The 15,096-nt window shown below is 35.7% G+C and overlaps 1 protein-coding gene across 1 annotated transcript in view; it reads right to left on the bottom strand.

Moving 5' to 3' along the window:
* The window catches only part of LOC116267568 (probable LRR receptor-like serine/threonine-protein kinase At1g56130), a 63,808-nt gene extending 48,966 nt beyond the window's left edge, over nt 1-14,842 (bottom strand). Inside the window, exons 1-13 of the mRNA XM_031649371.2 lie at nt 14,433-14,842; nt 13,944-14,115; nt 13,727-13,798; nt 13,570-13,641; nt 13,343-13,414; nt 11,264-11,335; nt 10,897-10,968; nt 10,709-10,780; nt 7,239-7,310; nt 7,083-7,154; nt 6,926-6,997; nt 456-527; nt 283-348 (exon numbers count right to left, since the gene is read on the bottom strand). Of these exons, the coding sequence (XP_031505231.1) occupies nt 283-348; nt 456-527; nt 6,926-6,997; nt 7,083-7,154; nt 7,239-7,310; nt 10,709-10,780; nt 10,897-10,968; nt 11,264-11,335; nt 13,343-13,414; nt 13,570-13,641; nt 13,727-13,798; nt 13,944-14,115; nt 14,433-14,565 (1,091 nt within the window). The 5' untranslated portion in view covers nt 14,566-14,842. The remainder of the gene's footprint in view (nt 1-282; nt 349-455; nt 528-6,925; nt 6,998-7,082; nt 7,155-7,238; nt 7,311-10,708; nt 10,781-10,896; nt 10,969-11,263; nt 11,336-13,342; nt 13,415-13,569; nt 13,642-13,726; nt 13,799-13,943; nt 14,116-14,432) is intronic.
* Nucleotides 14,843-15,096: the final 254 nt, after the last annotated feature.

Genomic DNA, 15,096 nt, shown 5'->3' on the forward strand with positions numbered 1-15,096 from the left:
TAGGTCAGAGCTCTGAAGTAAAAGTACCAAAAGATCGGAACCAAAAACATTAGATATACAAGTGGACAGTGGACTGGAAGCGAATTTGCTTATTTTTGAGTCATGGAATGTAGCTTTGGTCAACAAAGTCTTAAATTCTTTCATAAGAGGAGGGTTCATCATGCTCCTTCAGTTGATAATTTTGTCACATTTTTTCATAAATACACCTCTTCATTGGGAAGTCAAACTCAATGTAACTAGTTACGCATATAAAATGGAAATTTCATGGACATCTGCACATACACATTGAGAAGATTTGAACTTTTTGTGGATGGTATTAAACCAGATAAAAGGTTGCTTCCAAGGTACCTGTATGACAAAACCCAATCACATGAAGCAAGAATCAAATGTTGCTTCTTCAGTAGAAGAAAGCTAAATATCCAACAACCAAATAGTAGATTGCAAAATTTGCTTACAAGTTGGAAAGTGAATTCATATTGAGGAGGGAGCTTGGAATTTGACCGTTTAGGTTATTGAAACTGAGGTCCCTGTGAAAGCAAAAAAGAAAACCCAATATTTTATAAATTACTACTTTGAAATTCATATTTAATGAAATATGAACTCTATGCTGCAAATTAGAAGCAACTAGAAATCAACATGAAATTTGATAGAAATCTAGTACCAATATCTGTAACCAGAAAACAGCACTCACGCAGGAAGATATAGAGAGAGAGAGAGAGAGAGAGAGAGAGAGAGAGGGAGGGAGAGAGAGAATGAAAACAAGAAGAAACTGAGGAGAAGAAGCCGTAGCCAAAATGGTTTGCACGGCCTCTATTTATAATCCCATTTCCAGAATTCTAAGAGTCTCCAATCGTAGAATCCTAGGAGATTTCACAAGCTCCAAGGACATTAATTACATCATAGAAACCTAAGAGACTTCACATATTACAAGGATATTAACTACAACATAGAATCCTAGGAGACTTCCCATATAACAAGGATATTAACTACAACATAGAATCCTAGGAGACTCTTCACATGTTACAAGGACATTAAATATCTTAACACATTCTACAAGGAGGTGGAATCCTAAGAGACTCCTCTTCAACGTGCTGGTGAAGGATTTATATTTTAACACCCTCCCTCAAGTTGTGCATGGTTTTGCACCATGTACAACTTGCCTTTTAGAAACCAGAATCGTTCCTTTGTTAATCCTTTTGTAAATAATTTTGCAACTTGTTCATCTGTACGAACATAAATAGGCTGAATCTCCTTGTCTTCCACCTTTTGTCTAACAAAGTGTTGATCAATCTCAATGTGCTTTGTTCGACCATGTTGTACGGGATTAAAGGCAATGTTAATAGCGCTTTGATTATCGCACATTAACATTGATGTTTTAATCTTTTCTCCAATGTCTTCTAGCAAATGCCTAACCCATGTAACTTCAGCAGTACCTGCAGCCATGCATCTGTATTCAGCTTCAGTGCTGGATCTTGCTACTGCCTTTTGCTTTCGACAACTCCAAGACACAAGATTACGTCCAATGAAAATACAAAAACCAGAAATGGACTTTCTTTGATCGGGATCTCCAGCCCAATCTGCATCTGTGAATGTCATAAGTTGATGTCCAGTAGTTATATTTTCACTCTTACCATAAACTAAGCCATCTCCTGCTGTCCCTTTAAGATATCTTAATATTCTTTTGACAGCATCCATGTGAGTATCTCTAGGTGCATGCATAAATTGAGATACTTGATTCACAGCATATATAATATCTGGTCTAGTAAATGTAAGATATTGAAGTGCCCCAACAATACTTTGATATTGCGTAGGATCTTCATATAACTCCCCATCTTGAGCACTTAGTCTTTGATTTAGAACACTAGGAGTTCCAACAGGCTTACAATCAGACATACCTGACTTTTTCAGCAGATCCAACGTGTATTTCTGTTGTGTCAATGTGAGGCGATTATTGTGCCTATCAATCTCCACTCCAAGAAAGAATCGTAAATCACCAAGCTCTTTCATTTTGAAGTTTTGCATCATCAAAACTTTAGCTTCTTCTATGTGTTTTTCCGAATTGCCTGTGATAACAATATCATCAACATATATAAGAAGTAAAGTAAATATGTTTTCCTTTCGATAAATGAAAAGGGAGTGATCTAGAGGACATCTTCGAAAACCACATTCTTGAATCTTGCAAGAGAAACTGTCAAACCACGAACGTGAGGCCTGTTTAAGTCCATAAATAGATTTTCTTAGTTTGCAAACCCATGCATGAGAGTCTCCTTTCGTGTATCCTGGAGGTTGTTCCATATATACTTCCTCCTTTAAATCACCATGAAGAAAAGCATTCTTCACGTCCATTTGATGTAGTCTCCATCCATATTCAACTGCCAATGATATAATCACACGAATTGTTCCCATTTTTATCACAGGGCTGAATGTCTCATCATAATCTTCTCCATATTGTTGTGTAAACCCTTTTGCTACTAACCTTGCTTTGTGTCTTTCTATGCTGCCGTTAGGTTTGTATTTAATTTTGTATACCCATTTGGAGCCCAATACGTTCTTTTCGTGTGGCCTCGGAACGATCTCCCATGTTCCACATTCATGCAAGGCATCCATTTTTTCTTTCATAGCCTTTCTCCAATGATGTGATTTTGATGTTTGATCAAATGAAGTAGGTTCTTCCTCCTTGCCAACTTTTGCCATGAATAACTGAAAATCAAGTGATAAAGAATCATAGCTAACCCACCTGTGAATGGGATGACGAATGCGTTGGGATCTTCTAAGGTGGGGCATGTTGTCTTCTTCACTGTGAGCATCTTTGTCCCTTAGTCGTCGACTGTAGATAAGACCCGAATACCGATGTGCATCGTTGCTCTGTTCTTCATTATTGTTTTCGTGATGACTTGATGACTGTGTTGGATCTTCTTGATTTTCACTTTGAGCCATATCCGACGGTTGTATTGCTCTCTCTGAGTCTTCACTTTGAGGCACATCATTTTCTATAACAGGATCTGCATTGAATAACTGTGTACTGGTCCAGGGATCATAAGATTCAATGGTCATAGGCATTTCATTTGTATTATCAAAACTATGTTCATCAAAAATGACATTTCTTGAAGTTTTGATACGTTTAGTTGTTGGATCATAGCATCGAAAACCTTTATATTCATCAGCATATCCAACGAATCTACATTGAATAGCTTTGTCTTGAAACTTGTTCCTCAAGGCAGCATCAACGTGAACATAGCATATACAACCAAAAACCTTCATGTTCTTGTAATCAGGTTGTTTGCCTAAGAGTGTAAAATATGGCGATTTAGACATCAAGAGTGTCATAGGTAAACAATTTATTATGTATACAGCAGTATGGAAGGCTTCAGTCCACAAGGAAATGGGCACATTAGTATCATGCATCATGCTCATGGCGCTTTCAACTATATGTCGATGTTTCCGCTCAACTACACCATTTTGTTGTGGTGTGTAAGGGCAGGAAATTTGTCTAGTTATCCCTTTTTCACGTAGAAATTCAATAAAATCAAGCGAGGAATATTCTCCCCCTCCATCACATTGAAAATGCACCACATTGGATGAAAATTTAGTTTGAATCATGGCATAGAAGTTTCGAAATATGTGAGGTACTTCTGATTTGTGTTTCATGAAGTAAATCCAGGTGAAACGTGAGTAAGAGTCAATGAATAAGACATAATATCTTGACCCAGACATGGAATCAATAGGGGCTGGCCCCCATACATCAGAAAAAATAGTTTCAAAAGGTTTGGAAGCCCTTTGATTTATATTATGGAAAGGTAAAACATGACTCTTACAAAGTCCACAACTTGAACATTTTTTGACACTTGAAGTAAGAGGTAAACTTGATCTTGGAATGAGACTATCTGTGACAAGTTTTTCAATGAAATGTCGACCACAGTGTCCTAGCCGACTATGCCACAAATCAGACTCCAAAAATTGGTTAGGGCCCCTTACTTTTGATTGAAAATGGCAAGAACTTGGCACTGATGACGCATTATGAGAAAGAGAAAATGTCTTCAATCCTATATCAAAAGTGGATGAATCCTTGGGTAGACATTCATTGAGGACGTACATATTCCCTTGACGCTCCCCTCTAGCGAACATTTTCTTCGTTTGGAGGTCCTTGACATAGACAGAAGAAGGTGTGAATTCAACAGAAGAGCTTGTATCATCAATGAGTTTAGAAATGGATATGATGTCCTTTTTGATATTGAGAGCAAGAACAACATTAGACAGTGATAGAGACGAGGATGACAATGGAATATGTGCATTTCCAATATGTGTAATAGGATGAGATTTTCCATCACCTGTTATAATGCAACTTCTACCGTAATGAGGGGATAAGTTAGTCAATTTACCTGCATTTCCTGTCACATGGGTAGCTGCACCTGAATCCAAGAACCATTCTCCCTGCTCATTTTGCTTTATAGTCATCTTTGAGAATGCGGTCATCAATAGCTGTTGCATATCTTCAGCGGTGGATTTAGAACTTTGTCCTCCTTGTTTATAATCATGTCTTACCCCTTTGTTTTTATTTTGAGGATTAAACCAACATTGTGCCTTCATGTGTCCTTTCTTGTTGCACTGAAAACAAATTGGTATTTTTCTTGAAGTATCCAAAGGGGACATACCTTGGTTATGTGGTGTTGGTAGAATGCCACGACCACCATGGTTGGAGTTCCCATGGCTCTTACCAAACTTTACATTCATAGCCAACACATTTTGGGAGTTCCCTTGATCAGTCCTTTCAATGACTCTTTTCATATTCATTTCATGTTGGAGAAGTTTACCTTGTAGTTCGTTGAAGGAAGGCAGAACAGGAAGGACCTCAAGAGCTGTAATAAAAGCATGATAATCATGCCCAAGTCCATTCAAGGTTTGCTGCACCTTTTCCTTATCAGAAATGTTATTCCCTGAAGCAGCAAGTTGGTCTGCGACGGCCTTAATACGCCCCAAATAATCCATGATAGACGTTGAACCTTTGCTCAAATTCTGAAATTCTTTCTTTAAGTACATAATTCGAGCTTCTGATATTTGGGAAAAGGTATCAGCAAGGGTTTCCCATAATTCTTCTGCAGTACAATCATCAGAAACTGAAAGTAACACTTGTTGAGATAAAGTGGACAAAATATATGCAACCAGACTTTGATCACGTCTCATCCACATAGCATGTTCAGGATTGTTGTCTTCATGAACAGCAATAACTTCTCCTGCCTCATTTTTTATTTCCTGTAAGACGGATATTGGTGGAGCCTTTGTTGAACCATCGAGATGTCCAAAGAGGCCTTGACTTCTTATGAAAGGCATGATTTGCCTTTTCCAGATCAGATAATTCTCATGGTTGAGTTTTTCGGTAATAAGGTGAGGAAGAAAACTTGAGGACATGCCAGAATGCGAAAGGTTTTCCATGATAGCAGAAAGGAATGGTATATAGGTAGAAGATGAGAGGGAAAGAAGACACGATATAACAAGATGTGTCCTTGGGTAAGCAAGAAGAAAAAGGAACAAGAATTGCGCAAGAGAAAAGTAAAGTCAAGATAGAGACAAGATGAGAAAAGAGTTCTAACCAGATCAGACCTGTTTGGGCATTTCGTTTGGTAGAGATAACGTAACCTGGCTCTGATACCATGATAGAAATCTAGCACCAATATCTGTAACCAGAAAACAGCACTCACGCAGGAAGATAGAGAGAGAGAGAGAGAGAGAGAGAGAGAGGGAGAGAGAGAATGAAAACAAGAAGAAACTAAGGAGAAGAAGCCGTAGCCAAAATGGTTTGCACGGCCTCTATTTATAATCCCATTTCCAGAATTCTAAGAGTCTCCAATCCTAGAATCCTAGGAGATTTCACAAGCTCCAAGGACATTAATTACATCATAGAAACCTAAGAGACTTCACATATTACAAGGATATTAACTACAACATAGAGTCCTAGGAGACTTCCCATATAACAAGGATATTAACTACAACATAGAATCCTAGGAGACTCTTCACATGTTACAAGGACATTAAATATCTTAACACATTCTACAAGGAGGTGGAATCCTAAGAGACTCCTCTTCAACGTGCTGGTGAAGGATTTATATTTTAACAAAATTAGCATAATGTAACAACTTATTTTTCCAAAACCTTCAAGTGGCCCAACTGGACTAAAAAGTATCTGATTACACATTGAAGTTTCCTTGTCCGCATCTTTTGATATATGTATTATTCCAGCTATTTATTGTGGTTACATAAAGGGAGACAGGTTCTTATAGATTAAAGGTGGATAAAAAGTAATATTAGCAATTTAGCATTCTCATTTAAATAAGAAACATGGAATACAAGAGCAGATATGGGCTTGGGTCTTTTCTAATCATTTTTTAGTTCAGAGGTAACCCAAGCATATCTGAGAGTGCATATCTGCACTTGAGAGATCACTGAATCCAAAAGAAGAGACTTGACCGGACAATCATACAAAGGTGGCAGTAAGGCGAAATTGATGGATGGTCGAACTCCAGGTGAGAGATGCTCCATACCAATTTAATGGGACCCATGAAGGAAGGATCTAAGTCTTGCAATGTTATTATATTCACAATACTGCTAGGATCTTCCATATTTTGCAATTTGCTTTTGCGCAAGTGCTAAGAACAATCTTGAACAGTGTCATAATCTAGTTCTGTAACCAAGTCATTTTATTTTCCGTATATGTGTGCACGTGTGTTCCTATGTGTATATGCATGCATATAAGCCTGTATTTCTCTAATGTATATATGCATGTAATATGCAGTTCTCACCAAGCACATAGAAATTAGACCTGCCATTATTCAAACAAGGAAGATGCATTGATAAAATTGAAAGGAAACTAAACTTAGAAGCAAAGCAGAATCACTAACAATCATGAGATAACAGCTTCAAGATTGCTTACAAATGCTTCAATTCTTGATAACTCCAAATATCAGTTGGAATACTGCCAGACAGCTTGACATTTCTCAATACTCTGTATGAAACAAGCAACAAATGTCTCAAAGATGAAACTGAATAAGAATTTGTGGCTCATGATTGACATCTGTGGAAAAACTTACAAAGTGCTTAGAGATTTCATATTTCTAATAAATGATAAGGAAGAGCTCCCATTTGACAGATCACTTATACGCCTAAATCATCTCCCAAAGATGGGGAATTAGTGAAACAATACCAACACGAAGATCTAGCAACCAAACAAATTGAGAAATACTAACAGTTTTGCCATAAATGTTAAATTAGAGAACCCTGATGGTATTGGACCCTGTGAAAAGCTCCCTTCAAGCCTCCTGCATTGAAAATTGGATGCTTAATATCATTTGAATTATACCATTGGTTGAGAACAAAAATACATTCCTAGATATCAATCCTGGGAAAATCAATCCTGGGAAAGGTCAACTGAAATGGTAATATAAAAATAGCAACAATCTCAGGGAAGTTGGAGAAGAAAAGAGATACGGATAAAAAAAAGGTACTGATTAAAAAAAAAAAAAAAACTGTGCCCACTGCCCACTTCTTCATCTTATCATGATGGTCTGAACCAGAAAAAAACATATCTAGACAATGTTGACATGACCAGCATGCTTTGTACAACTAGGAACTCATGCTGTTCATTGCAAAAATGGAAGCATTATAAAACTCTGCAGATAAATATATATTCTGAAATTTTAGAACGAACTTCAGCTTACACAGGCAAAGAGAATATATGCACCCATATGAATTAGTTTTAAACAATTTGACAGATTATAAAGGCAAAAAAATAGACAATACAAAAAACAGACATACATGTACATGATTCCTTAGAATAATACAAAAACCTGCTATCCTTACATATACAAAGATTCTGAACACAAAAAAAGGAGCATGTATCTGAAAGATGAAAGGAAGAGATGGTAATGTGTGTGATTTTAGTGGCTCTTAACCTCTTGTAAGTATTGAAAAGTGCATGTCATCCTGTTGGATCATTTAAAACGGGATGCATGATGAAAAATTAAAGGATCTTATAGGTTCCTCCTCAGTACTTCCTTCAATGTCCATGCTTGTCCCTTTACTGATGGCTTCCTAGGATCTTATTGGAGACCTCATTGTTTCCTTGTTTGTGGTATGCATATCATTAGATAGTTGTGATGTGCTGAGAGGCCAAGATTTATTAGTGCATATAAGCACAGCCAACTGCTTCGCTGTGGTTGCTAGAATTTCCTGTTTAAAGTACAATAGGACAAAGTAAGGTATACTACCTAAAAAAATTATGTTATAATGCTCAACAAGTTCTTGGAGAGGGTTATCAACTTATCATGAAAATAGGAAAATCTCATAACTTTTGGAACTTGGAAAATGAAAAAATAACATAAAATTAGATTACCAGTTATCTAGTATCCTAAATATAAAGAAATAAATAGGGACTTTTCTTTGAAAATATAAAAAAATTCACCTGCTTAATAAACTTGGGTTTTTTTCAGAAATCTCAGGAAAATATCAGGGATAAATATAATATTGTGATATTTTTGTTTCTGGTGATATTTCAAAATATTATGATCATTTTATCAATATTGTTTTATGGCTTCTGAATGACGATAATATGGCAATATTTACAAACATCAAAATATCAGCAATACTTGCAACCATTGTCACATATATCGTGTATGGGTATTATACTGCGAGTTATTTCTCGGGTATAATATGGCAAAATTATATATCTCATGAAAATGTCGGGAATTTTTTAATAAATTAAAAGATCCTAAAAATTAGGCAAAAGTAAAATTAATAAAAGACATTGAAAAATGATTAGACAAAATATAAACATGATAGGAAGTGGATGAAAAATAGTATATTAAAAGCAAATAATAGCCATCTGTAGGACTTAAAAATAATAAATTTGGTTGGTCCCCATGCTAGACCCAATTTACTCAACCACATGATCTGAAGGTTGAGTTAATGAAAGACTTAATGCTATGGGTTAGGGTTTTGTAGGAGCGGTTGGACTCTCTCTCCCCCTCTTCTTTCTTGCATCTAATTTTCTGTAAGCTATCTCTCTCTCCTCTTTATTACATAATTAATCTTTATTACTACATGCACCTTTTAGCACTCTCTCTTCTTTATTATGCTTAATTTTCTGGTTAATCACCTCTCTCTCTTATTTAATACATTTAAAAGATAGAAACTCGTTGTTTGGCTGAACACTTAGAAAAAAATCTAACATCCAGTAAAAAAATGCATCTTTTTTGCATTTTTTTTATTTTATGGCATCTTTATCAAAAAGACATGTTTTATTGACATTTATATGGCTGAATTATGTTTAATGTATTTATCGCATTTTTTTCAAATAAAACACGATATTTATGACAGTGCTTGCAACCATGCTTGAAACATATACCTTCTAAATGGATAGCTCTAACTCTAAGTCTAGTTTCATATATATATATATATATATATATATAAAATATAATATATATATATATATATATATATACACACACACTATTGTGAACGATGAACACATAACAGTGGCATATCCACCAATGGAAATCAATGAGCATTTCTGATGATTTCTTTCTTCGGTGCTTTAGCTCTATATTAACAGAATTTGTGACCCCTTTGTCAACCAATCTCTATACACATTGTTCCAGTGAGACTGATCAGGAACTGTTGCTAACATACTGCTAGCGGAGACATCCCTTGACAAAGAAAACAAAAAGTGAACAGATAAGTACAATTAGCAAGTGAACTTATAAACCACATTTATTTTTGTACCTCTCTGTCGTTTAACAATTCACATCCTGATTCATGTGGGTCGCAGTTTTGACAACTAGATGCAGTTGAAAGTGCAATATCTACGCTACATGATAGCACCAATGTAGTAGGTGGGGTGAACCTCACCCTTTGGTACCCCCTGCTCCTTCAGCACCAAACTCAGAATACAATTATATATCCTATTTATATATTCCATATTCCAACTTGAGTGCTAGAGTGACAACTTAGATTAACTTAAAAATGATAACAAGATCAGAAGGAAATGGAACCATGAATAGTTAACTTATACTAAGTTGTTATTTGCCATTGAATAAATCATACCAACAAAGTCTATGAGCTAACCAGGATTGCATTAGCTCCAAGCAGCCTGCTGAGATATGCTTAACCTTTTCCTTTGAAAGACCTAGCACACAGTTCCTAATGGGCTTTTCCCAAGACCCATTAATTAAGTCATTACCACATTATGTATATGCATAAACAGAAAAACTAATCTAAGCTTAGTAGTCAAAATCTTGAGTCCTTGACTACTCAGCTGACTAGTTCTGTGGAGTGAGTTTCAACTGATAAGTGTTGACAAACCAGTCACTAGTTGGTTTGTCAGACTAGCTCTCTCTCTCTCTCTCTCACACACACACACAATATATATATATATATGTATGTATATATATATATATATATATATACAGACATATATTATTTGCTTTTATTCAGTCGACTTAGGCTGACTTCGGTCGACCAGTCTCAACTAGTCGTTTTAGGGTCTGGAACGTGTGTCTGACTTCCAATTTTAACAACGTAGAACCTAAGCATAAAATATCCAGTGGCTACCATTTTCTCATTTTTTTTTCTCACTTCCATAAAAACTAAATATGAACTCATGTGAGTATGTCCGCAGCTAACAAGCATTGAGAAAGGAAAATCTTATATAAATATTTACAGGTCAGTAAGTTCCGTCCAATTGCATATGAGGTCAGGTATCTTTCCAGTAAATAGGTTGTCTGAAGCCCACCTGTAAATGAAGCCAAAATCATTAGCTCAAGCAGCTTCGCTACAATATTTGCATTAATAAAAAAATAACTGCAAGGAAAATAAATAGACAATTTGCTAAGAAACAGGAGGCATTACACTGTTTTCAATTTCTTTAGATTTACGAATGTTGAAGGAATTGGGCCACTGAGAACAGCGCTATCAATATACCTGTCATTTGAATGTCAACAATGTACAATATATCAACATACCTAACAAAAGAGAAATAGATAAAGAGTACAGCACACAAGCAGTTCACAAGGTGAAGAGTGAATTTCTATCTTTTGCAGGCACCACATAGATGGCATGTCTACATGTCCACTACATACCTAGTTGATTGGACAGGACAACCTCTATTCAGTGATTCTAAATGTAAAAACAGCAATCATGAATAATAAAAGCATTATGTGCCTAATTCAGCTCATGTAAAACACAAAAGTATTATGTGTGAGATCACGTAACTTACAGTTGTACCAAGTTCGCCAAGTTTCCAAGCTCGGGAGGAAGAGGGCCAGAGAAATTATTTGATCCAAAACTCCTGCAATTTGCAGATTTTACAAAAAACTTCAGTGAAAGAATTGCATGCATAGTTATTTGACTTAAAATTGTTGCATTAAGAACAAAAGAGAGTTTGATACCAGATCTAACTAACATAAATTACTAATAACAGAGAAAGTTTGATAGTACTTGCAAAATATAGATGAATATTTGTGGCGGTAAATTAAATTCCATTTTTTCTTTCTTGCATTTACTTTTGTGAACATAACCCTACAAAGATCCATCATTTTTTTCTTATGGAGTGGGTGAGATCATGACACTTATGTGCATGCCAAAAGAGATAGAATTTAAGGATGCAAAATGTACCAAATAAATATGAAATTCAGAATCTCATAACTTTTGCATCGAAAAGAATGGTTCCAAGAGTGATACTTACATACCATCTTACAAATATCTCTAACATTCAAACACTGCTCGAGTTTACAGATTTATAGCCAGAATTTGTTTAGTTGACTACTTCAGCTATATTTGATTTTCCTGCATCTGTCCAACGCATGAAGATAATGCCATTTTGCTGTATCATAGTCATAGAACACACTAGCCTGCACTTCAAAGTCACAATCTGGCACCTTCTTTTCTTGTTTTATATTCACTTTTCTTTCCCTTTTGAAAATTTCCCAACAATGTATACATTTTCTTTCAACTAAAAGTTTATTGCTTCATGTTCTTAAGCAGTGAGAATTGCATGGTATGATTGACAATTATGTTATATTGTGCATTTCATTAAAGATTTTAAATCAAATGAAGTGACAAAACTTGTCAAACTAGGAAAAAGATGTAATTTTACAGCGGAAGCGAGGGTCATATCAATGATCATTTAAAAAGTTTTAAGAAACAAGAAGTCTGGAAGAAAATCATTAACTGAGTCCAAGGTGAAGGCCAGTCCAATACAACAAAGTAAAGTTTAAAGAGGTATCAGACAAGAAACCAAATAAAATTGAAGACAAAGCAAACATTAATCATGTTGTTCCAACTAAAATAAATATAAATTTTTGCTACAACTGAAAGATATGAAAGTATCATCAAGAAAGATCATGGACAATTTACTTATGAAATTGAATTATATACACAGTCAGCTAAAAAATAAGTTATCTCAAGAATTTAGTCTATTAAGTTATTGCTAAAAACTTATATATTAAGATTATGTAATACTTGGCACGAAAATACATTCAATACAATAAGCAATTAAGAATTATTAATGTCAATAAATTTTTAAAAAATTATAAATCTTACTAAAGAAGTTTTGAAACATAAATAGCAGTATTTGATTTTTGAAGATAAATAATTATTAGGGCAGATTAGAGCTAAAAATGTGCAAACCCTGATTCACAGTTTAAAGGAAGTGCGTAGGAAGCATAGAAGAAGGATGAAAAATAAGTGCATCAGAAGCACAAGAGAAACACAAGCGGAAGCATTGAAGAACTATAAGAGAACCATGCGAGAAAGCACGACAATTAATCCACTGTTTTATTGAGCTTCCAAGAAAGAGTGATTCCTCTCTTGAACTAAAGCTCTGGTTGTCCATTTTGCTGATATACATACATGTTCAACCCTCCATCTACAAAAATCTGTTGGGACTGTTTCTTGCTTTAACATAAAAAATCTAGCAATGTATGTTTGTATATATAGAAAGAGAGAGGGATAGAGAGAGAATATGATTTATTATGCAGGAAACTGCGCCTGAGTCGAGAGACTTAGTCATGGTATAAGGTCATAAAACCCCATGGCTAGTATACAAAATTGATGCCCAATTTCCCATAGAGCTCGAACTTCAGGTGTCCGTCAAACAGCTGAGGTCGACTCCACTATGCCAGCCCCCTTGGGGCCAGAGAGTAAATAAATTTATGATCCATATTATTTATATTATATATATATATATATATATATATATATATATATATATATATATATATATATATATATATATATATATACATATTGCTTGTGTAAGAGAGGGAGAGAGAGAGAGAGAGAGAGAGAGATTTACAGTGATTGAAGTCTTATGAGTTTTCCAAGTTCCTTCGGAACAGTCCCAGAGAGAGCATTAATACCAAACGTCCTGTTGAATAAAAAATGGAAGACAGGAAAGGGCACATCATTCACAGCAGGACATGCTTAATAAAAGAAACGGTTGAACAGATTTGTAGTTAGAGAAACAAAAAGAAAAATAAGTGCAGCTAAAAACAGTAAGCCTAAAAAACACAAACCACTTACAAGTATTCCAAGGAGGTTAAATTGCCAATGAATGCAGGCAATGGTCCTGTCAGATAATTTTGACCCAGATTTCTGCAAGATGTTGAAGCTAAACATGGTGACCACCATGATGATGGTGGAGATTATGTTAAAAGAGAAGAGATTGAGGGTCTCATACAAATTATCAAGTAAAGTAAGATTTGCAAGAGCTTCTGGTATAGTTCCCCTGACACTCAGAGCATAAACTTTCCTGTAAAAAGAAACACCAGTTATTTAAACATGGGGCTCGTAAAAGCAGAAAAATATCAAATGCGGTGATATATTGAGACTAGAGGCCTCATTCTACAATCTAAAGACGACGGAGGAAAAAAGGAATTGGTTGATAAGATACACACAGTTTGGTGATATGGCAAGTTCCATTGCTGCAGGAACACTTGATCGCGGGGTCATAGCGCGTATCATCGATTGTGGAAGCATCAATGGCAGTGCCGCTGCAGGGTTCAGTTAGATTCCACGAAGCAGATGACGAGAGGTTCCAATGCTTTGATATGCTTCTGAAAGCGCTCACTGGCAATTAAAACAAGGAGAGAACGATCAAAACTTGTCAGACAAGATATTTAATTTTCCTTTTCCATAATCGGTTACAAAGTAAAATTGACCTTCTGATGATCGAGAAAACAAAGTACCACTTTAAACTATATATAGATGTATATATATATCAAAAAGATTACCCATTCTTTCCTAACTTTGCCTCTTGTTTTTTTTTTCAATGGTTCGTAGTTTTCTACGTTCGAACCATATAAACAAGAACCAAAGTCCCAAATTTCTGGAAAACAGAAAGATTGGAGAAAATTTTCCTTTCTATAATCAGTTACAGAGTTTACCTTCAACTGGGTCTGTGGTGCTCTGGCCTTGAGCTTGGGCTCCCCTTCCGACGACGGAAACGAAGCACAGAATCCATTGAAGGAACAAGACAAAAGCAGAAACCATGGATTCGCTAAACTTCGCGCTCTGCATTCAAATGTTCTACTCTTCCCACGAAAAAGAACTGTTATAAGAAGGTGATGCTCAATAAACAAGTCAGCAAAGTTTGAGAACGACAGCGCACGATGTCGTCAAAGGAGAGAGAACAGGATAATACTGAACAGTGTGGGCCATTGACTTTGCCTTTCCACATGGAGGAAAAAAAGAGTGAGAAAGGAGAGGTGTTTGGTGAAGCTTAGTCCATTTCGTCTGCAGCGACGTTGCTTAGTTTGTGTTGGAAACTTGGAATCAGTGAATGAAGAAAAGATTGATCCCTTCGGTTTACCTCTAATCCAGTCATGAGTTTGAGTACCGTTTGAATCTCGATTATTGACCGTCATATTCGCCAAATCGAACAATGTGAAAGTGACCAACACAGTTAAAAATTAAGTTGTTCAATATTTAAATTACATTTGTTTTATCCTGCGAATAACTTTCATAATAATAGAAGGCAACTCCAGTACAATAGACAAAGTTGTAAGGATTGAGGTTATGCAAAGGTTTTTAGGCCAGGTCTCTCTCTCT

This window comes from Nymphaea colorata, chromosome 14 (assembly GCF_008831285.2).
Source record: "Nymphaea colorata isolate Beijing-Zhang1983 chromosome 14, ASM883128v2, whole genome shotgun sequence".
Lineage (NCBI taxonomy): Eukaryota > Viridiplantae > Streptophyta > Magnoliopsida > Nymphaeales > Nymphaeaceae > Nymphaea > Nymphaea colorata.